The sequence below is a fragment of the Nyctereutes procyonoides genome, unplaced genomic scaffold, assembly GCF_905146905.1.
Source record: "Nyctereutes procyonoides isolate TBG_1078 unplaced genomic scaffold, NYPRO_anot_genome, whole genome shotgun sequence".
Classification (NCBI taxonomy): domain Eukaryota; kingdom Metazoa; phylum Chordata; class Mammalia; order Carnivora; family Canidae; genus Nyctereutes; species Nyctereutes procyonoides.
Genome location: NW_026575144.1, coordinates 1,269,617 through 1,294,131, shown reverse-complemented (window position 1 = coordinate 1,294,131; position 24,515 = coordinate 1,269,617). Strand labels below are relative to the sequence as shown.

The 24,515-nt window shown below is 36.0% G+C and overlaps 1 protein-coding gene across 4 annotated transcripts in view; it reads right to left on the bottom strand.

Annotated features, from left to right (window-relative positions):
• The window catches only part of CTNNA3 (catenin alpha 3), a 1,663,516-nt gene that overhangs the window by 414,098 nt on the left and 1,224,903 nt on the right, over window positions 1-24,515 (bottom strand). For all 4 annotated transcript variants that reach the window (XM_055308926.1, XM_055308927.1, XM_055308929.1 and 1 more), the window contains one exon: window positions 19,565-19,765. In XM_055308926.1, coding sequence (XP_055164901.1) covers window positions 19,565-19,765 — 201 coding nt within the window. The remainder of the gene's footprint in view (window positions 1-19,564; window positions 19,766-24,515) is intronic.

Genomic DNA, 24,515 nt, shown 5'->3' with positions numbered 1-24,515 from the left:
GGTCACTTTCTCATTCCTTGTATCATATGGTTTTATATTCACCACTATCTATACAGGGATTTTCTTCTCCTGCCTGTGTAAAGGGGAAGTTCCAAGAAAAAGGTTCTTTCTTTTCTCCTCTTGAGTCTTTGTTACAGGAAGGACAGCACTTTGAAGTGCGGTCTTCCCCATTTTCCTGTGGGAGACTGATGTTGTTGATAACTGAACAAACATTCAGTAGAGTATTTGAATATGACAACCAAATAACAAAATTATCGAAAAATTCATTTTTAAAATATGAGATTATCCAAAATCAAAACTGAGATTTGTTTCTAACCTGCATTTTAAACTAATCATTCTTCTTAACATGAGGATACTTTTTTATATCATTTACCTCTATAATTTTCTTCTATTCTTCTGCCTTTTCTTTAATAAAGTTCTAACTGGCATCTTATCATTGCATCAGGCACACACTTTTGAGTAAGAGTTTGTTAGCTCTTGATGGATCAGAAGATCACATGCAGCTTTCACAAAATGTTAGAAACCACTGGTTTGTTGAAATCAGCACTTGCCAGGAAGCACCTCAGAGATACATGAAGTTATTGAAAACCAATGTGATAATTTGCAAGCTTTAGAGTCTTCAAATATCTCTGCTCTGATAGTTGTGTGAAATATTTATCTTTTAAAAAAATACTGTATAAGTTTGATATAGAGATGTTCTCAAACTTGCTTTTCACATTTAAAAATATTAAACTGTCATTAAAATGACTCAGCATATTAATTAGGTGTTCTTGATCCCTCTTTGATTCTCTAAAAGAGTTACTGCTTCTAAAAAGAAAAAAAGAATTCTTTAAATAAATGCCTTCACTACAATCTCAGATGGATCAGATGATTTAGACTATCCACGGCTTTTCTTTTGGTATAAACTGTATTATTTGTCTCGTATTATTGTATTCCTTAAGCATATGTAATAGCAGTATGTTTCAAAAATAGAATTAGTCTGAGCTGCTAATGATCAGGCAAAAAATATCCCTTGCTCTTTCTTGTGCTACTTATAATTTGAATATTTAAAATGTTTTTCTCTTCAAAATGATCTTACTTTGAAGAAAAGACTCACTGATAAACTTGTATCATAAAAATAATATTTCTAGAAGTGAAAGCAGTTTTGATAATATAACTATCAGAATTGGAATTTATGTAGGATTTTGAGAATTTGAAATCTGCTAGTTAGTAAATCTACCAGAGCATATCAAGTTTAAAATGTAGATAAATGACTCAAATTTAAAAATAATGAGTTAAGTGATGTGCATTAACACTGTAGATCTTCTAGTCCATCCCTCTTTTAGCAATTGGAGAGATGGGGTCCAAACAGTTTAAGAAACTTGTTTTACAATTACATTTTGGGAAAGCTAAGTCAAGAACTTTAAATTTACAAAATAAAAAAAAAAGAACTTTAAATTTTCATATTCTCTATGCAATACTTTCTTTATCTGACCATGGGACATAAAGTAACATTTAGAGTAATACTTGTGAATTTGTCTTCAATGTCTCTAAGGCTATAAACTCATCTAGCATGAATTAGTCATGGAGAGGATTTCTTTTTCCATATTTTTCTGCTCTGTCAATCAATTGAATTTATTATGGGTCCTCAGTGAGCTGTATATTCATTCTTTATTCACCCATTTAACATATATATATATATATATATATATATATATATATATTGAATGTCTACTGTATGCCAGGTTCTTTGCTATGTCTCCAAAATTAGATGTTAAAGCAGAAACTTGAGGGCAGTTGAGAGATACAGACACTCAAAAACATATAGTCTGTGTAGGTACATGGAAAAAAAAGTGAGCATATCCAGAACATTAAAAAATTTAGAAGTTATGGTAAGCAATCTGTAAAATGGCCCAATAATCTCGTACCCTGATATTTAAGTCCTCTTCAAGTAAATTAGTAAACCATTGAACTTAGTAACTCCCTTCTAAAAAACTGAATATAGCAAAATTGATGGTATGCTACCTCAGAAATTAGGTTTACAAAAAGGTTGGCTTCCATCCTAGGCTCTCTCTCTCCCTCTCTAACTCTCTCCCTTATTTGGATTGCTTGCTCTGAAGGAAGCCAGGTACCATATTGTTAGAACACTCAGGCAGTATATTAAGAGGGTCCCATAGCAGGAAATTGAAGTCTCCTGCCAACAGCCATGTGAATGAGCTTGGAAGTAGATCCTTCAGCCCTGGTTGAGACTTGGATGAGAGCAACCCTGGCCAACAGTTTATCTGAAACCTCATGAGAGCTCCTGAGCCAGAACCACCCAGGAAGCTGCTTCCAGATTCCTGACTCAGAAATGGTGAGACGGTAAATGTTTGTTGTCTTAATTTGCTAAATTTTAGGGTAACTTTTTATGTAGCAATAGATAACTAATATAGAAGTGATACATTTTGCTAGCCTTCAGTTTTTAGGGAGGCAGGGTAATGAAATGGTAATTTGGTGGACAGATCACAGTACTGAAGGGAACAAGTCATAAAAGGCTGAGTCAGTACTGATGAGAAAGGCTTGTCCATTCACTACTGAGTTATATTGTGTAAGTTAGTTATTCTAAATAAAATGAAAGTTTAGCTACTAAGGTTTCAGACCTTGAAAAGACCTCGGGGGGGGGGGGGGAGATGATCCATCAGTTCCAGGTACATAATGTCCAATTAAAGCTTTACTAAGGACTTTCAAAAAAGAAAAAAAAGTGAGTGGGCCATCTGGGTGGCTCAGTCAGTTAAGCGTCTGCCTTTGGCTTAGGTTATGATCCCAAGGTCCTGGGATTGAGTCCCGCATTGGGCTCCCTGCTCAGTGTGGAGCCTGCTTCTACCTCTCCCTGTCTGCTGCCCCCACTGCTTGTGCTCCCTCTCACTTTCTCTCGCTCTGTCAAATAAATAAAATCTTTTTTTTTAAAAAAAGGAAAAAAGCAATTAACAAAATATAATTGCCTTATTCTGTATGACTAAAGTAGGTGTGTGAGAGTATGTGTGTGTGTACTTGTGTGTCTTTTTCTTGGTATCTTCAAATACATTTTGTGGAGTAAATGAGTTATGATGCAACAATTACAAAAGGTTGTATAAATAAAACAGTTTACAAAAATTCTGTAGAGGATACTTACATAAAACTTATGTAAACTTACTTCTTCAAGAATACAGCAAAGCAGGAGGTAGAATGTGCCAGCCAGTATCAAGACCTGGAGATTTGCGGGCACATCTACACAGAATCCTTTCTTAGTCTCACAGAATGCATTTCATTTCTGGGTTATGAACCATTAAGATATATGCAAGAAAATATGGCTTTGGGAGAGTTCAGGCAAAGAATTCCAGTAGAGTCTTTTATGTCCTGGTCATTCAGCCAAGCTGAGCAATGTCACTAGCTAAACAAGTGTAAGCCATCAATCATGTAAGCCTTCAATGACAACACATTCGAAATTATTAGCTAGTCCATTGTCTTTATCATAGCCAATAGTCAGCACCAGACTTCCAGACATTCCTGGAGATGCCCCAGTCATGCTGTAAACTATTTTACACTCTGACTAGTCTAGACAAAATGACTATTTTATATATAATATAGCATGTGTACTTGCATATATATAGTTATAACAATATTAAATATGATAAAATAGCATATCTATGTATAACATATTATAAATGGATATAAACATATGTATATACATATATGTGTGCATATGCCATTTATGTATACACATAGAGAGATATAAATTCATAATAGGTATAAAAGATAATATATATTATGTAAGAAATCTGATTTCTTGACAATAACAAAAGACATGACAAATAAAAACAATGAACAAATATAAATAGTTAAGTATAAGCTGATTATAATCAGAAAAAGTTTTAAAGTTTTAAAATTCTATAGTTAGGTTCATGATATTCTAAGCCTGCTGGGTGGGATTTCTATACTAATATCTTTTAAAGAGGATAGTGAATTACTTTCTTTATCATGTGGCTGAGTGATTTTGTTTGTCTGAATGTACTCCAGGCTCTTTTCAGAATTTTTTTTCTTGCAGTCTGCTGACTTTCTATTCTATTTTGGATCAGTCATTTTCTAGACCTACCAGGGATCTACCATCTTGTTATTTTATCCATTACATTCCTGAGTTAGATTCACAATTTCAGTGTTCCATCTCTTACTATTTCTGTTTTTAACTCTTGTTTGAGTGTCTTTTCAAGTCATTTCTCAAAAAGAATTGTGCAACTTAGATATTCTGGGTTCTTATGCACACAAATGCTTTTTATTTTATCACACATTTTGGATGACTGTAGTATTATAAGTTCAAGTTAATTTGCTCACTGAATGTGAAGCCACTGCTTCATTGCTTTCCAGAACCCAGTATTGCTGGTCAGTCAGCATCAGGCAAGATGGTACCTTAATCTCCTTGATGGCCTCTGCTTCTGCATTCTGGATTGAGGGGTTTGCTGCTCTCTTTTCTTCTCTCTGCATGTGTCTAGATACTTTCTGTCTTCTGGGTTCCAGATTTTTCCTGATGAGCCCACATACCATGCATGCATTTGTTACTATAGACTTTAGAATATCTGGAATCTTAAAGAAACACTGCCAGCAGTGTTTATAATAAATGATACCTTTAAAAATCCCTACATCAGCAGAGAAATTTTATAATATAAATTGTTCACTTAACTTTAACTGCTACAGATTTTGGCAGACAGTAAAAGTAAATGGTGGATGATCACCAGAATATATTACATTTTCTAAGATACCACGGGGTTACTAATACATTTCAGAAGAAACTTGTTCCAAGGTCTTTAGCCTGCTGTGTGGGATTGTTAAGCAGGAGTACTTTCTTTTGTAATTGATGAAAGAGGAAGTTGCAAATTACCATTAGCTTGAAAATTTAACTTGGGAAACAAAAACATATGTCAGCAGAAATCAGCTTGGGTACACAGTGCAAAAGAATTTCCAGTTGCCTAACATTTCTTTGTTTTTTTCTCAAACTATCTCTATCCTCACGAGTTGGTTAATAGACAACTGACCAATGTTTATTCCACTTGGATCTACACCCAGTCTTATTCTCCCAACTGTGGCTGCCATTGAAATTATCCTTTCTTCCTTCAAATCATCTCCTCTTCCTCCATTGAAAATCTTGAGATATACATACAATATGTCTATAGTTTTTCCGAAGTTTATAGTTTTCACCAAGAGATGAAATAATCTTTAACTCATCCAATCATGATAAACAACTTGTTAACTTCACTGAAGAAAATATTCACATCTATTAACAATGCTTGTAGATAGCACTTTCATTTGAAAATGTAGGCCTGCTATTTTTTTTCTTTTTACAATGATAGTATTTTTCAGCATTTGCTTCCATAACCACAAAGCTTTATTTTTTTAAGATTTTATTTATTTATCCATGAGATACACACACACACACACAGAGAGAGAGAGAGAGAGAGAGAGAGAGGCAGAGACGCAGACAGAGGGAGAAGCAGGCTCCATGCAGGGATCCTGACGTGGGACTGGATCCCGGGTCTCCAGGATCAGGCTCCAGGCTGAAGGTGGCGCTAAACCACTGAGCCACCCAGGCTGCCCATAACCACAAAGCTTAATAGTATAAATGCATTACTGTCTTATTCTGCCAACAGCTATAGGTGCTATCTACCTTAGAAATGCTTAAATCTTCACTCACTACACATGCTCTCATCTTGGATATGTGGCAATATCATCATGTCCACGGTCACCATGCCCACACAAGTATGACTACATTTAAAGAATTTCAGGAAAAGAATGATATAAAACATAGTTGAGAAACAGAGACTGAAGATGAAATGGCTAAAATTATTGCCAATGAAGCTCAGCTATCTGCACCATTTACTTAACTCCCAAAGACATGCAATCTGATTTATACATTCACATGGTTAATGCTCACTTCAAACAAAGCCAGAGGAAAATCTGAAAGACCTCGGTTTATTTTCTAAACTCAGTGACCTTGAGTCTCATATTTACTTTACAGATGAGTATATAAAAGCTTTACCAGTCCATATCAATAAGTATATAATCAGACTTTTCAGGCTATATATAAAGATCTCTAAAAAAGCAAAATTTATTGTCTTTACATGAGGGCTATTAATACATGAACTAGATACTTGTAACACCTAAAGGGAGCTATTTCCTTAGTTTCAGAAATCTAACTTTCAAGATGGAGCAGAAGGAAGGAGACTCCTGTCAGATATTTGTCTACATCTTAAAAAACATGTACGTTACAGTTCGCAAAACATTTTACAATAATTGTACTATAAGAGACTTAATTGTCTGATTACCCAATAGATGGTAGCTTAGCACAGAGCTCCCTGTGTGGACATGGGTGTGTTTTAGTGGGGTATTGATGTATTAATGTCTTGATCCCTGTAGTTCTCAGGATTGCTGGGAAGGACCTAACATTACATAAGACTCCAGAGCCTCTCATCCCCACTGGCCTTAAATAGCCACTACTCTTTCCCAGTGGCTATGCACACACTGTGATTTTAGAACACACTAGTTTATGCTGTTACAAAAAATGTTTAGTCCTTAGAAAATCTTAAAGTAAATGAGGTCAGATGCCCCATACCTTTGGATTTAAAACAAAATCATATATTTTGATATATTTCACTGTACATTTGAACAATAATAGGATACAACCCTATTTGGGTTTATTTGTCATTGTTAAAGAATAAAGGAAGACATCATCAAAAGATAATTTTTTTCACTTTTTCACAAGACTTCACAGATCCCCTTCCCCTATATGTCTACCTTTGCCATTGTCTTGGTAACAGAATCACATTCACATCAGATATTCTGCTAAGGCATATACACCCTGGAACATACTTAGATTTTAAGTGCTATCATAACACCTCATTTAATACATCTATCAGGAATCAAGCATGCTTTTATACTTGTTTTTAATTTTAAAAACCATCAAAAAATGGGTTTGGCAACAAGATACTGAAAGGCAGTGCTCCTACCTGGGTGATTATGGAAGCATTTTTCTTATCCTGACATCAAAGATCAACCCAAGATGGTAAAGTCAGTCCTCAATTTCCCTTCTTTGGGTCCTTTTACTCCCTTGGTGGTGGTCTACCTCTGCTGCTTTTTAACACTTCCACATCCCTAGACTCCAAAACCTGTTCTTGTGCTAGGGAACCTGCCTGAATGAGGGTCTCAGTGTGAGGCCAAGCACTGTCTCCACAGAAACTCAAAGCCAGTACTTGCCAACTGCTCCCACCCCATATCAATAGTCAAGGTGTGGGCACATGATTCAAACTCTACTAATAGGATGCCTCGGCTCAGGAAGTTGAATTCAAGTGAATTCAAGTGAGACAAAAACAGGAATTTCTTTAGGTTGTTATTCCATTAGTAGAAGTATTTGGAATGTGGTATTAAATTAATGTACCATCTGTGGGGTCCAGTATTATAATGTTAAGATGCCAATAATGGCATTAAATGTTCAGAGAGGGCTGGAATGGCACCTCAAGTGATTGCTCTTTGGGGTGACTATCTGGATTCCAATATATAGCATCCTTTGCAATCTATCTTCCTGTGTTTGTGTGTTTGCCTGTTTTCTACTTCATTTAGCCATAGTTAGACTCCATTGTTTGGAATCCATAGCTGAAACTGGAACTTCATGCCTGATCCTTTAGCCATGCCTAAATCCTCATGCCTAATAGTTATTGTTGTATTTACCCCAATCCTCATCCCTAATACGTTATTGTTGTATTTACACCTTCACATAAAGGCCCATAATATAAATCTGAATTAATCTTTTTACTGAAAGTATGTGAAAATAAGACGAGAAAGAAAGGTAGGACCTATTTCCCTTTCCAGATAATGCCTTCCTTGGCTGGAGAACATGCATTGAAGCCTGGTCATAGGAGTTTTAGACTAGACTTAAAGAAGATACAACACCTCTAGAACACTATTGCACTAGTGAATATCCACACAACAGGTCCACATCTTCCACCTCTTTTTTCCAATGTTTCCTTCCTTTTAGGCCTTCCTATCCATATGTCATTCAGCATCAGCCTCAAAGTTACATATTTTACATATTCCAGACGTAGGAATATTTAAGGCTCTCTCTATGGTTTCCTGAAATCCACTTTTTTAAAATTGGAGTTCAATTTGCCAACATAGAGAATAACACCCAGTGCTCATCCCATCAAGTGCCCCCCTCAGTGCCCATCACCCAGTCATCCCCACCCCCTGCCCACCTCCCTTTCCGCCACCCCTTGTTCGTTTCCCAGAGTTAGGAGTCTCTCATGTTCTGTCTCCCTTTCTGATATTTCCCACTCATTTTCTCCCCTTTCCCCCCTTTATTCCCTTTCACTATTTTTTATATTCCCCAAATGAATGAGACCATATAATGTTTGTACTTCTCTGATTGACTCATTTCACTCAGCATAATACCCTCCAGTTCCATCCACGTCAAAGTAAATGGTGGGTATTTGTCATTTCTTTTTTTTTTTTTAATTTTTTTTGTATTTGTCATTTCTAATGGCTGAGTAGTATTCCATTGAATACATAGACCACATCTTCTTTATCCATTCATTTTTTGATGGACACCGAGGCTCCTTCCACAGTTTGGCTATTGTGGACATTGCTGCTAGAAACATCGGGGTGCAGGTGTCCCGGCGTTTCATTGCATCTGTATCTTTGGGGTAATTGTGCAATTGCTGGGTGGTAGGGCAGATCTATTTTTAACTCTTTGAGGAACCTCCACACAGTTTTCCAGAGTGGCTGCACCAGTTCACATTCCCACCAACAGTGCAAGAGGGTTCCCCTTTCTCCGCATCCTCTCCAACATTTGTTGTTTCCTGCCTTGTTAATTTTCCCCATTCTCACTGGTGTGAGGTGGTATCTCATTGTGGTTTTGATTTGTATTTCCCTGAAGGCAACTGATGTGGAGCATTTTCTCAGGTTTTTGTTGGCCATGTCTATGTCTTTCTCAGTGAGATTTCTGTTCATGTCTTTTGCCCATTTCATGATTGGATTGTTTGTTTCTTTGCTGTTGAGGTTAATAAGTTCTTTATAGATCTTGGATACTAGGCCTTTATCTGATAGGTCAATTGCAAATATCTTCTCCAATTCTGTAGGTTGTCTTTTAGTTTTGTTGACTGTTTCTTTTCCTGTGCAAAAGCTTCTTATCTTGATGAAGTCCCAATAATTCATTTTTGCTTTTGTTTCTCTTGTCTTCATGGATGTATCTTGCAAGAAATTGCTGTGGCCAAGTTCAAAAAGGGTGTTGCTTGTGTTCTCCTCTAGGATTTTGATGGGATCTTGTCTCACATTTAGATCTTTCATCCATTTTGAGTTGATTTTTGTGTATGGTGTAAAAAAATGGTCCCGTTTCATTCTTCTGCATGTGGATGTCCAATTTTCCCAGCATCATTTATTGAAGACACTTGTCTTTTTTCCAGTGGATAGTCTTTCCTCCTTTGTCGAATATTAGTTGACCATAAAGTTGAGGGTCCACTTCTTGATTCTCTATTCTGTTCCATTGATCTATGTGTCTGTTTTTGTGCCAGTGCCATACTCTCTTGATGACCACAGCTTTGTAGTACAACCTGAAATCTGGCATTGTGATGCCCTCAGATATGGTTTTCTTTTTTAATATTCCCCTGGCTATTCGGGGTCTTTTCTGATTCCACACAAATCTTAAGATGATTTGTTCCAACTCTCTGAAGAAAGTCCATGGTATTTTGATAGGGATTGCATTGAATGTGTACATTGTCCTGGGTAGCATAGACATTTTCACAATATTAATTCTTCCAATCCATGAGCATAGAAAATTTTTCCATCTCTTTGTGTCTTCCTCAATTTCTTTCAGAAGTGTTCTATACTTTTTAGGGTATAGATCCTTTACCTCTTTGGTTAGGTTTATTCCTAGGTATCTTATGCTTTTGGGTGCAATTGTAAATGAGATTGACTCCTTAATTTCTCTTTCTTCAGTCTCATTGTTACTGTATAGAAATGCCACTGACTTCTGGGCATTGATTTTGTATCCTGCCACACTGCTAAATTGCTGTATGAGTTCTAGCAATCTTGGGGTGGAGTCTTTGGGGTTTTCTATGTATGGTATCATGTGATCTGTGAAGAGGGAGAGTTTGACTTCTTCTTTGACAATTTGAATGCCTTTTATTTCTTTTTGTTGCCTGATTGTTGAGGCTAGGACTTCTAACAATATGCTGAATAGCAGTGGTGAGAGTGGACATCCCTGTCTTATTCCTGATCTTAGGGAAATAGCTCCCAGTGTTTCCCCATTGAGAATGATATTTGCTGTGGGCTTTTCGTAGATGGCTTTTAAGATGCTGAGGATTGTTCCCTCTATCCCTACACTCTGAAGAGTTTTGATCAGGAGTGGATGCTGTATTTTGTTAAGTGGTATTCCAGAAATGCATCCATTTCTTCTAGATTGCCTAATTTATTGGCATATAGCTGCTCATAATAAGTTTTTAAGATCGTTTATATTTCCTTGGTATTTGTGGTGATCTCTCCTTTCTCATTCATGATTTTATTAATTTGAGTCTTTTCTCTCTTCTTAATAATGCTGGCTAATGGTTGATCTATCTTATTAATTCTTTCAAAGAACCAACTCCTGGTTTTGTAATCTGTTCCACAGCTCTTCTGGTCTTTAGTTCATTGAGTTCTGCTTGAATCTTTATTAACTCTCTTCTTCCCTGGGTGTAGGATCTATTTGCTGTTTATTTTTCTAGCTTCTTTAGGTGCAAGGTTAGCTTTTTGTATTTGAGTTCTTTCCAGTTTTTGGATGGATGCTTGTATTGCGATGTATTTGCCCCTCAGGACTGCTTTTGCTGTATCCCAAAGATTTTTGAAAGGATGTATCTTCATTCTCATTAGTTTTCATGAATCTTTTTAATTCTTCCCTAATTTCCTGGTTGACCTTTTCATCTTTTAGCAGGATGGTCCTTAACCTCCACATGTTTGAAATGCTTCCAAACTTCTTCTTGTCATTTAATTCTAATCTCAAAGCATTATGGTCTGAAAATATGCAGGGGATGATCCCAATCTTTTGGTATCGGTTAAGACCTGATTTGTGACCCAGTATGTGGTCTATTTTGGAGAAAGTTCCATGTGCACTTGAGAAGAATGTGTATTCAGTTGTGTTTGGATGCAAAGTTCTGTAAATATCAGTGAAATCCATCTGGTCCAGTGTATCACTTAAAGCTCTTGTTTCTTTGGAGATGTTGTGCTTAGAAGATCTGTCGAGTGTAGAAAGCGCTACATTCAAGTCACCAAGTGTAAGTGTATTATTATCTAAGTATGTCTTAACTTTGGTTATTAATTGGTATACCTAGAAGCTCCCACATTCAGGGCATAAATATTGATGATTGTTAGGTCGTCTTGTTAGATAGATCCTATAAGTATGATATAGTGTCCCTCTTCATCTCTCACTACAGTCTTCAGGATAAACTTTATCTGATAAAAGGATGGCACCCCTGCTTTCTTTTGAGGACCATTTGAATGGTAAATGGTCCTCCAACCTTTTATTTTCAGGCTGTAAGTGTCCTTATGTCTAAAATGAGTCTTTTGTAGACAGCAAATAGATGGGTCTTGCTTTTTTCTCCAGTCTGAAACCCTGAGCCTTTTGATGGGATCATTAAGCCCATTCACGTTCAGGATTACTATTGAAAGATATAAATTTAGTGTCATCATGATACCTATTTAGTCCCTGTTTTTGTGGATTGTTCCCTTGGACCTCTCTTTCTATTACAGAGTCCCCCTTAGTATTTCTTGCAGAGCTGGCTTGGTAGTCACATATACTTTCAGTTTCTGTCTATCTTGGAAGCTGTTTATCTCTCCTATTCTGAATGAGAGCCTTGCTGGATAAAGTATTCTTGGCTGCCGGTTCTTCTCATTTAGGACCCTGAAAATATCCTACCAGCCTTTTCTGGCCTGCCAGGTCTCTGTGGAGAGGTCTGCTGTTAATCTAATATTTCTCCTCATAAAAGTTAGAGATTTCTTGTCTCTTGCTGCTTTAAGGATCTTCTCTTTATCTTTGGAATTTGCAAGTTTCACTATTAAATGTAGAGGTATTGAGCGGTTTTGATTGATTTTGGGGGGGGGTGTCTCTCTATCTCCTGGGTCTGAATGCCTGTTTCCCTTCCCAGGTTAGGAAAGTTCTCAGCTATGATTTGTTCAAATACATATTCTGGACCTCTGTCCCTTTCGGCGCCTTTGGCAACTCCAATTAAACATAGATTTTTCCTTCTGAGGCTGTCATTTATTTCCCATAACCTATCGTCATGATCTTTTGTCTTTCTCTTTTTTCCTCAGTTTTCCTCCTTGCCATCAACTTGTCTTCTATGTCACTCACTCGTTCTTCTACCTCATTAACCCTCGTTGTTAGGACCTCTAGTTTGGATTGCATCTCATTTAATTGATTTTTAATTTCGGCCTGATTAGATCTAAATTCTGCAGTCATGAAGTCTCTTGAATCCTTTATGCTTTTTTCTAGAGCCACCAGTAGCTTTATAATTGTGCTTCTGAATCGGCTTTCTGATATTGAATTGTAATCCAAATTTTGTAACTCTACAGGAGACAGGACTGTTTCGGATTCCTTTTTTTGAGGTGAGTTTTTCCTTCTAGTTATTTTGCTCAGTGCAGAGTGGCCAAAAACAAGTTGTACTGGAAAAAGGAGAAAGAGAGAAGAGAAAGAAGAAAAAAGAAGAAGAAAAACAAAGAAAGAAAAAAGGGGGGGGGAAGCAAACAGAAAACAAAAAAAACAAGGGGGAGTATCCTCTGATTCTATATACTGCAAATCCCTCGACTTGTCTGGGAACTTTCCAGTGCTGCTTGGTCAATAACTTGCTTTTCCCCTGTCCTTCTAGCTGGTCTTCTGGGGGAGGGGCCTGCTGTGCTGATTCTCTGGTGTGAGCACCTGGGGAAGCTGCTCAGCTCCCTGTCTGGTGCATGGCTCAGTGGGAGTTGTTTATCCTGTTTATCCTGTGAGGCCACTGTGAGGCTCACTGGGGGTTGTTTATCCTGTGAGGCTCCAGGAAGAACAACAGTGGTGGCGGCCAGCTCTCCAGCCCTAGAGTCAGATCCTGCAGTAACTACCACAACTCGCAGTCCGCAGGGGCCTGGATACTCCAGGGGCGGGGCCTGCTGATCTGCACAGCTCGAGGCGCCCAGCGGCAGGAGCGTCCTTGCTGTCCTGTGCCCTCCCGGCCTCTGTCTGTCCCGGGGGGAGTGCCAGATCCTGGCCTGTGTTCCCCAGTGCCCCGCCCTTCCTGGGATCCTGCTCCAACTCCCTGCAAGCGCCTTTCTCTCCGGGAAGATTGGTGAAGCTCCTGCTTCTCCAAGACGGGGCTTTCCTGTCCTGGGGACACTCGCCCCACCGCCTTAGCTTGGCTCCTTGCTGGGGCCCCTGCCCCTTGGATGCTTTTTATTTCTTTTTTTTTTTTTTTCCATCTTCCTACCTTGATAGAAGCACGAACTCTTCTCACTGTAGCATTCCAGGTTGTTCTCTCTTTAAATCTCAGACTGAATTCGTAGGTTTTCAGGATGATTTGAAAGTTATCTAGGTAATTTGATGGGGACAGGTGACTTGGGGACCCTACTCTTGCCCCCTCTTCCTCCCTGAAATCCACTTTTAAGCACCTACATTATTTCCTCTTTTGATAATAAAATTTCTAATAAAATTTATTTTCTAATAAAAATTCTAAAAAGAATGTATTCTTTTTATTAATAAAGTTATCATCAACCGTGTTTTGTTTTGTTTTTTTTTTTAGATTATTCCATGTACTTGTCTCAGGATCTAAAAAGTCAAAAACCCTTCGCATCCCTAGTATATTTTTTCAGTTTTTACAGTACTTTTTTCCCTGACAAGTGTATATTTCCAATTAATTAATATGGCAAGATAAAAACGTATCCTCAGCCCACCAACTAGATATGGATCTTATTCAAATCCAGTTCTCTGTAGGCAGAAAACAGGGTTCCCATTAGGAGTTCTAGCTGCTACTTTCTTTAACTCACAATGCTGGCCCAGGATCCCCAAATCCTACAGCAAGAGAAATACATCCAAAGCCACGGGAACTTCCTCTTCTTTAAAGAGGCTGGGTTGTCATTTCATTTCTGATGTTGGCATCACCAACAGGAAGACACTTGTTTATCCAGGTTAGCCAAATGATCTGCAGATAGAAGCTTCCTGTTAATGCTCTCTGTGTCAAAGGGTGTCAGATTAGAGCTGAAGCTAAAAGTAAAAACTAGGTAACTAAGTGGGAGTCCTGTCTCAAACTGCTACCACAAAAAAGAAGTTCACTAGGAATAGCAACAGGTATGGTTGCTACTCCTTACAGTGATTTGCTAGAACCATTAGTGAAATTAGGTGCAATGGGATCTTTCACCAGACGCTGTAAGTAATGGTTCTATAAGTAATAGAATACATAAAAGTGATGGGATCTCTTGTTCAAAAGCCTGTTAAAGACCTTTTAAACATCTTATCCCAAGTTTTCTGGAAGTAGCTAATATCTCACTCTGGATAGAAATGAATCAGTTCCCTGACCTTCTCTCTCCCCCAGCCTTTGACATAGTCTACTATGTTTTTGAGTTTTGCTTTTTGTCTTTTCCTGAACTGGGATGATAACTTGTTCACTTGCTTAACTGTATTAGAATGTATCATAGTATACTATTGTAGTGAATTTTAAATTTTAAGTTGGTTAAAGGACTTGAGCACCTCTACAACGTGTAAAATGCAACTGGGAAATATAAAAATAATAAAGTATGATGTCTGCCTTTAAAAATGTTACAATCTACTTGAAGAAACTTGTATGTAAATGACTGATTATGATACAAGGCAAAGTGAAATAAGCACTAACTAGAGGACAAGCTCATCCATGGTAACACAGATAATGAGAGCAATTATTTCTACTGAAGGGGAATCAGAAGCTCCGATGCAAAACTGGCAGCATTTGAGAAAGGGTCAGACAATAATTACAATGTTAGAGGGGCAGTAGAGAAGAAGAGACTTTTCACTTTTGGAATGGAATTAGTACAGGCATATAGACAATTCAAGAGTTGTTTTGCTGTTTTGTTTTATTTTTAATCTAACACATGCAAGACACGGTGGTAGGTCTGGGAGAGATGCAAAGAGAAATAAAGAAATCCAAAGCATACAAGTTTCCTTTTCAGGACTCCTGGGTGGCTCAGTGGTTGAGTGTCTGCCTTTGGCTCAGGTCGTGATCCCGGGATCCTGGGATCAAGTTCCACATCTGGCTCCCCGCAGGGAGCCTGCTTCTCCTTCTGCCTATCTCTCTGCCTCTCTGTGTGTGTGTCTCTCGTGAATAAATAATTTTTTAAAGTTTCGTTTTCTTCTATAGCTTACATTCTATTTTGAAGGAAGAATAATTTCTATGTAAGTATATCTGAAGAGATCATCAACAGCATATAGTTGTTGGGAATGATGCTAATGAATGGCAAGCCCTTTAAAATCTATAGTACATGAAGTCATAAAGAATTCACAATTGCCAGATGGAGAAAAGAAAAGTTTCTAGAGGACAAGGATATGAACTATTTCTTAAAAGAAGAATAAAATGTGAAAATAAAATATGAAACTATCAACTTAGATGAGTAGAAAGTGCCTTTGGCCCACAATAGGAAAACACACACACACACACACATGCATGTTTAGGTGAACTCAAATGCCTACCAAGTTCAGACAGATAAATTGAGTGAAGCAGTATATAATGAAAGGGAGTGTAGGAGACTATGGCCCAGGCTCAAAGAAAAGGAAGACACCACTAAGCTCCAGCCAAACTCTGCTCTAGTGTTGCCAGACTTTCCCATTTATCAGAATAAGCCATTAATCTAGGATATATGTATTTCCTAAATACAAAACAAAGTTATGTTGGTCAGAACTCTACTGGACATGTAAAAAGTCTTTTGAGTCATACTGAGTCATATCTAGTATATGGATCACTAATTTTCAACCTCTGCTGGATTGTGGAGGGAAAAACTGTAAAACTAAAATCTTTGTATTTTATCCTGTAATTATTTAAGGCTATAGATCAGAGACGCTGTTGTTTAAACTGACTGCAAAAAAAAAATTACAGGAAGTTTTTGGAAATATCTGTTGTCTCAAAATTTTTTTCAACTATCTCATGTGTCTTTAAGAAGAAAAATTACAACCATATAGCTCTTCTCCATTCTATTAGGGAGAGGATTTTAAGTTCACATTTTCCAATTTGGGCCTGATGGAGTACTTGATGAATGACCTTTTACTTGCCTCACTGCAAGTTGCCAGCAGTGGATGCCACCAGGGTGTCTCGGTCAGGTTCATTTATGTGCCTATTCTGCTTTGGTCCATGAGGCTGGCTGACATTGAAACCAGGAGGAGTTTGGTGGTTTGCAACAGATGTTTGGGGGCCTTCTAATTTCTGAATTTGGAAAGAGTCCATAAATCACACACAAAAAGTACAGTTATCAGTTTCCTCTTTGTTTAGGTTTCTCCCTAATCTAGTGTGAAAGAATAAAGATGGTGTTAACAATATAACTTCTAAGCCTTCACACTAAAATTGAGGTTATATACAGAAAAGTACTAATATTTTTTCTCTCCCCTATCAGGAATTTCTGACAGATGAAGATGCTTCATAACAGGGGAAAATTGGGCAGAACAAAGAATATCATATGGAGATGATAAAATCATGCTTCCATTGAATGAAATGCAGCATTCCAGATGTTGCCTACATTTCACTTAAAACCAACTGGTACAGTTTATGAACAATGTAAATTCCCAAAATGTAACAGGGCAGCTCTGCTTCCTAATGCTGAGAAAATACTTAGAAGATCATCAAATCTTGAAAATGTGCTAATGAGCCACAAAGTCTGATTAAAATCAAAGGTGCAATGTTCCAAAAACACTCTGGGATTTAGATAAGTATGGCTTAGGTTTCATCATTGATTACAGTACTTTAAGGCAAATTTTGCAGTGTTAAGGAAGTCTCAGTAATAAAAACAATTCACAATAGCTCCTTATTAAGTTATTTTCAGGAAGCAGGGTCAAGACCTGAGAACTGTATAGGAGAAAAGAAAAACAGGCCACACAGACCATTCACTTGCTAAAATGTGAATGATTAAGGTTTCATGACACAAAACATGGCATTTCCAATTACTTAATTTGAGGATTATTTATAAATAATAAGTCCAAGTTATGAGCAGATATGAACACAGATGAACATCTTCTGTTATTTAATTATGAAGGATAGAATAGTTGGAAGTCTTTTTCTCAGATAATATCTCTATGGGAGGGAAAATGCTCACATATTTCAACTTTAGTTAAGATCAAATTGATCTAATTAGCATTTTCATCTAATTTATTGCCCAGAATTCCCTTTAGTGAAGTATACTTTTGATAAATTTCAAGAAAAACTGGAGAAAATTTTAGAATTAGACATATAAAAGAAAAATGAGACTCCCTCCCCAAAGATAAATGAAAATATTATCTGAAAAACTAAAATGACAAAATTGGAAAGTCATAAATTACAGTTACATTAATAATGGAACTTACAGAACAACCCAGAATTATTCTGTATTTATTATATTTGAGGCACAGAACATAATTTACTTAGAGAATTTTAATTAAAGTTACACACAACTAATTAGAGGAAAAAGGAGTTCTCTATCTTCTGAATGAATGAATTTGTAGCCATACTGGTTAGTTATTGTGTAAGATCATTATAAGTCATAGAGGTATTAACAAACTTATAAATTAAATGTGTAAATAACTTTGCTTTATTTTTATTTTCTTATTCTGGATTATAAGAATTGATTGTGAACAGGGTTCCTATAACACACTTTACATCCTGGACAGTTTAGAACTTCACTTCCACTTCTTTGCTTATAGCAGATATAAAATCCAGTGTGTTCATAAGACATTACTAATACGATTACAAAACTGAGACAGAGGCAACATACAAGTAAAATCCTGGTAGATTAGACCTTCAATTCCCTGCAGTAAATTTTCAACTGGCTAAAAGGAGAACCCTTGCTGCATTCTTCTTTCACTTACAAATCCATTCTCAGAAAGTAGAAAAGAAATCAGATACCTCTGTCCTTGATTTGACCAACAAGGAAAGACCCGTAAAATTTAGAGTGGAAGAGATGCAGAACACAATCATCTCCATAAGCAAGTAAATATATTACGATATTTCATTATGTGGTATGTGGTACGTGCCATCTGACAACTACCATGTGCCCTATTTGTAACATCAGTGTCTTTGAGTTGTTATAGAAACATAATATCAAGAGCTGCAGATGTACCTCCTTCACCTTTCCTTAGCCTATCTTCAACATTTCACTATTTTAGCAATATTTTAAAAGAGATCATGAGAAAATTATGTGCCAAGATTCATCAATGATTTTCTATGCCAAAATATTAGGAAAACAGCAACATTAATCATCAGTTCTCTACAAACCTTGCTAAGCTTATCTTGTGGTATACCTCTTCAGACCTAGTTCCTAGGGAAGATTTGTTTATTCAACTATTGCTGTGTTACTCTTAGTCATTTAATTTTAAGAGGAGGTCCTCTCCTGCCCTCCATAAAATCACCCATCCACATTCCTTCCACCACTTTCCCTAAACAACTTATATATTGTCCAAATTTGATTTGCCCTATGCATAACCTAAAGAAAAATTCTCTATTTAGGACTGATGGCTTAAGTATGGAATTTCAAATATTTTAGTGATCATGGGTAAGAAGTTATTAGTAAGAAAAATTCAACCTGAGGAATTCACAGAGCACAAAGGGTTTTCATGGGAAAAAGTTCTGCCATGATGACTTCTAATAATAGCTGATTGCCCTCATTCAATTATATCCATTTTTTCTAAATCCTAAGAATTTAAATGATTCTATAAGTTTCTATAAGGAGAAATGTTAATAGTGTTAAAGATGATGACATTTTCACTGAGTGATTCAAAGTAAGCATTTACTGGCTGATTTAGAAAATATTAATAATAATAATAATAATAATAATAATAATAATAATATTGGTTGGATGCTGCAACCAAGACAAAATCCTGATGCCATATATCCTAAGTAATCAAGGAAGATTATGTAAAAGAACAAAATGGCTGTTTTGTGAAAGACTGAAAGACAGCACAGAACCTTTCTCTAGAAATGTAGGATAAGTTTTCTGTTTAAGTAATGTCAACAAAAACCTGGGGTTATCAATGAATACAGCTAAAAGAGGATTTGGAAACTATTACATACTTATCACATCTGGCCCAATTGTATATCTAACCATTCTGGCATTAATAAACATTCCTATGTGGCTAAGGCTTATCGGTAATTTATATGACACATAAATTTATAAAAGACTTATTTTTCCCAATGAAAATATTCAGTTCTAGAAATAAACTTTGAATCATCTAACCACAAGATGCAAGGATCTATCAGATGAGAGAACAATCTATTTCAAATCAAGTGACACAGGCAGAGATTCTTGCCATGTGTATGAATATTTGGTAGCTACAGAGATTCAAAAATCAGGAACAATGCAGCTGTTATTGGGGACCGAGACTTACCAGTACTTGTAAGGAAGTTAACATTTCTCATCACACCTTCAGTGTAAGCTCCTGGCTCATAACTGTCCATTTCGCCTGTGACAATGTGAGCAACTCTTGCCGCTCGTCCTCTGATAGCACCTGCAGCACGGTCTAAATTATCAGCATCCTGGTCTCTCAATGCTATGATACATTTGTTGACATCTTCTAGGATATGGCTCTCTGTAAGTAAACAGATCATATTAGTGTAGCATATTATAATTCATGATAACTTCTGACTTCAGATGTAATACTCATTGGGAATAAAGGACACACTGACAAGAAAGAAAAAAAAAGAAATGATTTTTCTTATATCTCTTTAACAACAAAACTTGTGAAATATAGAACCATATTTTTATCTGTGTTTTTATAGATTACATATTATTTTAGATTTTAGTTCCAACTGACTTGATTTTAGATTTGGGTGATATATAGGTGCAAATTGAAGAAAATCTCTAGATCAAAATAAAAATAAAGTATACAATGGTGGAATCCTTAATTCTGATTAAAAACAACACTCTGCAGATTATAAAACATTTAAACAATATCAGCTATTCTAAACACGTAGAAAAATAAAGCTATAGAGTTCCACTCAACTAATGTTCATTGGTGTATAATAGAATTTAAGTTATAGTAGAGGCATTCCCATACCAATAGGCAATTCTCTGGACACCAAATGAATGTTCTACAATTCAATTCCAATACTATCTACCCAAAGCTTGCATCAGATCCCACAGGTTAAGGGTTCAGTCCTATAAGACTGCCTCCCGCCCCGACTTCAGAGCCAGTTGCAGGCCTAGGTTATTACTTGTCCTTCTGATCCCACTGGCTATAAATCAACTCCCATGACCTCCTCCTTGGGTTTGATTAATTTGCTAGAGCAGCTCTCAGAACTCAGAAAAACATTTTACTTACTATATTTAACTTTTATAACTCAGAACAGCCAGATGAAAGTATGCATAAAGCAAAATATGTGGGAAGGGTGAGGAGCTTAAAGGCCTTCTCCAGATGTGCTATCGTCCACACATCTTCAAATATTCCTAACCTGGCAGCTCTCCAAAACCCTGTCCTTTTGGGCTTTTAGGGAGGCTTCATGACATAGGCATGATTTATTAAACCACTGGCCTTTGGCAATTGATTCACCCTCCAGTTCTCCCTCTCCAGAGGCCAGGGGATGGGACTCAAAGTTCCAATCTTCTAATCATGTGGTCCATTACTCTGGCAACCACCCCTAAGGGGAGGTGGGTAGGTTACAAAGGTTACCTCATTAACAAAACAAAAGACACTTTTTATCACTCTCATCATTTGGGAAATTCCAAAAGTTATGAGTTCTGTACCATAAATGGGACAAACATCAAATACGTATTTCTTACTATAGATCACAGTATTAGACCTGCCAATCTCCTTTGGTCTGCTTGGTTAACTCCTACTATTGTTTTACAACACTAAGTCAAATATTCCTTCCTCAGGAAATTCATGCTGACCTAGTACAAGATAAATTTGGTCCCATATAGTTTTGGATTCCCATTAAATGGCTTATATGTTTTCATTACAGCTTCTTCCCATGTTTTAATGATGTACTAATCGAACTGCCTGTCTAGTAGACTGTGAAATATATTTGTGTAAGAATTTTATTTTATTGTTTGAGGTGTCATATCTAGTCCCTGGCACAATACATGGCACCTGTTAGACCTACAGAAATGTTTGCGAAATGAATGAAATCCTCTTTTAACATACCTGAGACCAGTAAATTGTTTTGTCTGAATCCTAAATCATGGGTTATAAATGCAATAGACACAATCTGTGCACTTAGTCAGTTTAACCCATCTCAAGGACCATCAGGTCATTTGCATGAAAAGGATTAAACACTGAAAGCCTTCATTATAAATTCACTAAAGTTTTAACCTAATTTGTAGCATTCAGTTATGAACGTGCCAAAAGGCCTACAATAAATCCAAGCATGGTCCCATCTCAATAGAAAGTGCATGTATTTCATCATCATCAAATTTCCCTAGAACTGAAAGTACAAGTTTAAATGTGGAAAGTATGTAATCATAAAGTCCATAAATGTGAATTTTAATGACATAGTAAGAGGCTATTACTTTTCAAGTATATTGTAAGTTTTTTAAAAAAAAAACTAATACTACTTATTTACACACACACATACATATATAATAAGTGTTTAATCTGTATAGGTGGTTAATTTTAGATTGCAGAGCTGTTTTGTTCAGTCCTATAGAAGTGAAAAAAAATGTTTAGAGAAAAGCAGTGTTTATTCTTGGAAGATTAATTATCTAATAGACTGCAATTTCTGTTTAATTAAGGACAAAATCATAGCTGCCACAAACTATTTTTTTCTAGTAAATTTTGCACAAGAAAAAAATATGTACAAAGAATATTCACTAAAAATTATTTGAATGTTCATCTCTTCTGTTGAACGATGATATAGACAGTCCCCAATTCATTTTATTATTTAAAGTAGGGATTAAAAATATAGCAAGGGTTTTTCTGGTTCTTTTTTGCTGGCCTTACTAAAGTTTGTGTGGTTATTGATTTAGATTGAGCCCCATAATCAGAAGCCAGGGTATTAATGTCATTGAAGAATTATAGAGGGGAGGTCAGATATGGAAATAAAAGTCCTACATGAATATATACAATATGTAAAAAATAAGTGAAATAAGTGGCTAGAAATATGTAACCAAACTTTATCTAAAGTGGTTTTATTGAAAATATTAGAGATGATGACTAAATTATATTTTGAATTACTAAGATTAAATATAGCACAAAAGCATTAGGAAAGGTTTGCAAAATTTCCATTATTGTGACACTTTCCCATTACCCTGAATGTCTCACAAGATGCCAGAAATTATTTGCATGAAATTCTAAACATAGAGTGCCAGAAAAAGAAAATAAGAATGCTGGGCACCTCCCACAGATGCACAATAACTAAATATTAAACTGATTTCATAAAAACAATTATTTCTTTGCTATTCCTATTTCAGGTGAATTTAATAGTGAGAAAGGCCTTCAGGTTAGCTAAAGTTTTTATGGCTAGCTATATAACGTTAAACCCCTCAGAAAGAAATTAAACACCAAATACTTTGTGTAAAACTTCCTCCTGATGTATCTCTGAAGTTTTTGGTAATGAAATAGGTTTATTTGTCTGACCTAGCAGAGCTCACTAGGAACTCTACCTCTATTTTATTTTATTTTATTTTATTTTATTTTATTTTATTTTATTTTATTTATTATTTTTAACTATAGATGCACTTGGACTCAAAGATTGCATCATTTTTGAAATGAGGTTTAAGAGAAAGAAAACGTTATTGTAGAAAAAGTACATTCAGAATACTGCATTTTTGTTGAATTTATTGAGTATTTCTGTTCATTTCAGAATGCCAGTTTAACATTTGATTTGGGGTGAGGAGTGGAATGTCCTGATATTGTGGGAAATGCTGAAGTGCATTATTTTTAGAGCAGAGAATTGTTGAAGTAGTAGCAATTTCTATCAATCATTTTATAGCTATCCTGAGATGCAAAGGGTTTCTATTATGTTGGGAAACCGTAAGAAACAAAACAATACAGGAACATATCTTAGACGAAAAGATAATTCATCTGTTGCAAACTTCTCTGAATAACTCCATCTTTAGTCACTGCAGCAAGCAACACATAATAAGATTTTGAAATGCATTTAAATTTTTTCTATGATTTTTTCTTAATTCTTCAGTTTGTCACATGTTCTCTAGACTTTGCCTTAGACAAAGTAGAAAACAAATAAAACCTTCAGAGAGAACTTCATTTATTGGCTTTTGACTTCCAAAGCAGAATTTAAAAATCTATAGCCCAAAGAAAATACTGGAAGTGAAAGCACATTTTATTTGCCAAAAACAGACTTTGTTGAGAGGTAAAAATCTGTTTTCGTTTCATCCCCAAAGCTGGGCTTTGAATATATCAATGACAAAGCCTGAAGAAGTAGAAGGTTTATGTTATAATCTCTTGAGTGGGGAATAAGTTTCCTCCCCCGATATTTGCAGACCTAAAACAAAATTCTAAGGAAAAGAGTAAAAAGAGAGAAAAGGATCTTTTTTTCTAAAGAATTTTTTTCTAAAGAGATTGAGTTATAAGCCCAAAGAGGTTAAGTTTCTTAAATTGGCAAGGGTAAGATTAGCTATCCACGGTTTATGAGCTCAGAGAGTTAAACTAAGCTTAATTATAAGAAAATAAATTTCCACTTTTGCACACCTGGACCTGTAACTGTACATTTAAAACTCATTTTATAGGCAACTACACAAATGCTCAACAAACACAAACACAGCAATTTTTCTCTATTAACAAAAAAAGCCTGAAACTAAAAGCAAATGGAATGCACCAGTAAGTTACATTTTATGTGTCTACCTTAAGATGGTTAAAATTTCTGTTTGATCATGAGGATTGGTCTCCAAATTACCTGACACCCTGCATAAAGAGGGAGGCAGGTAATATTTTGAGAATAAAGAGCATATATGGAGCCAAACATAAAACATTAAAAAATTCCTCATCCCTTTTTTTTAATTTAAATTCAATTAGCCAACATATAGTATATCACTAGTTTCAGATGTAGAATTCAATAATTCTCCTCATCTCTTTTCTACAGAAGACTTAAAACCTTCCATTGGTCTCTCCTCCCTAAGGTAAGTAGAACTAGTTAGAAAATGAGATGATATAAAAGATAAATAAGGTACAATCTCTGTTCACAAAAGCTATACAAGTTAGTAACCAGAAATAATTATTTTCTTTTATCGTCCTTTACTCTTCCCAAAATACGCACGATCACAAGTATTGTCATTTTATAATTTTAATGAAGTTTTTTGTTAAACTTTTCGACAAAACTCTGTAGTACTTATGCAGATGAACTTGTATAGAAATCAAAATCACAAAAATAAAGTCACTGAAG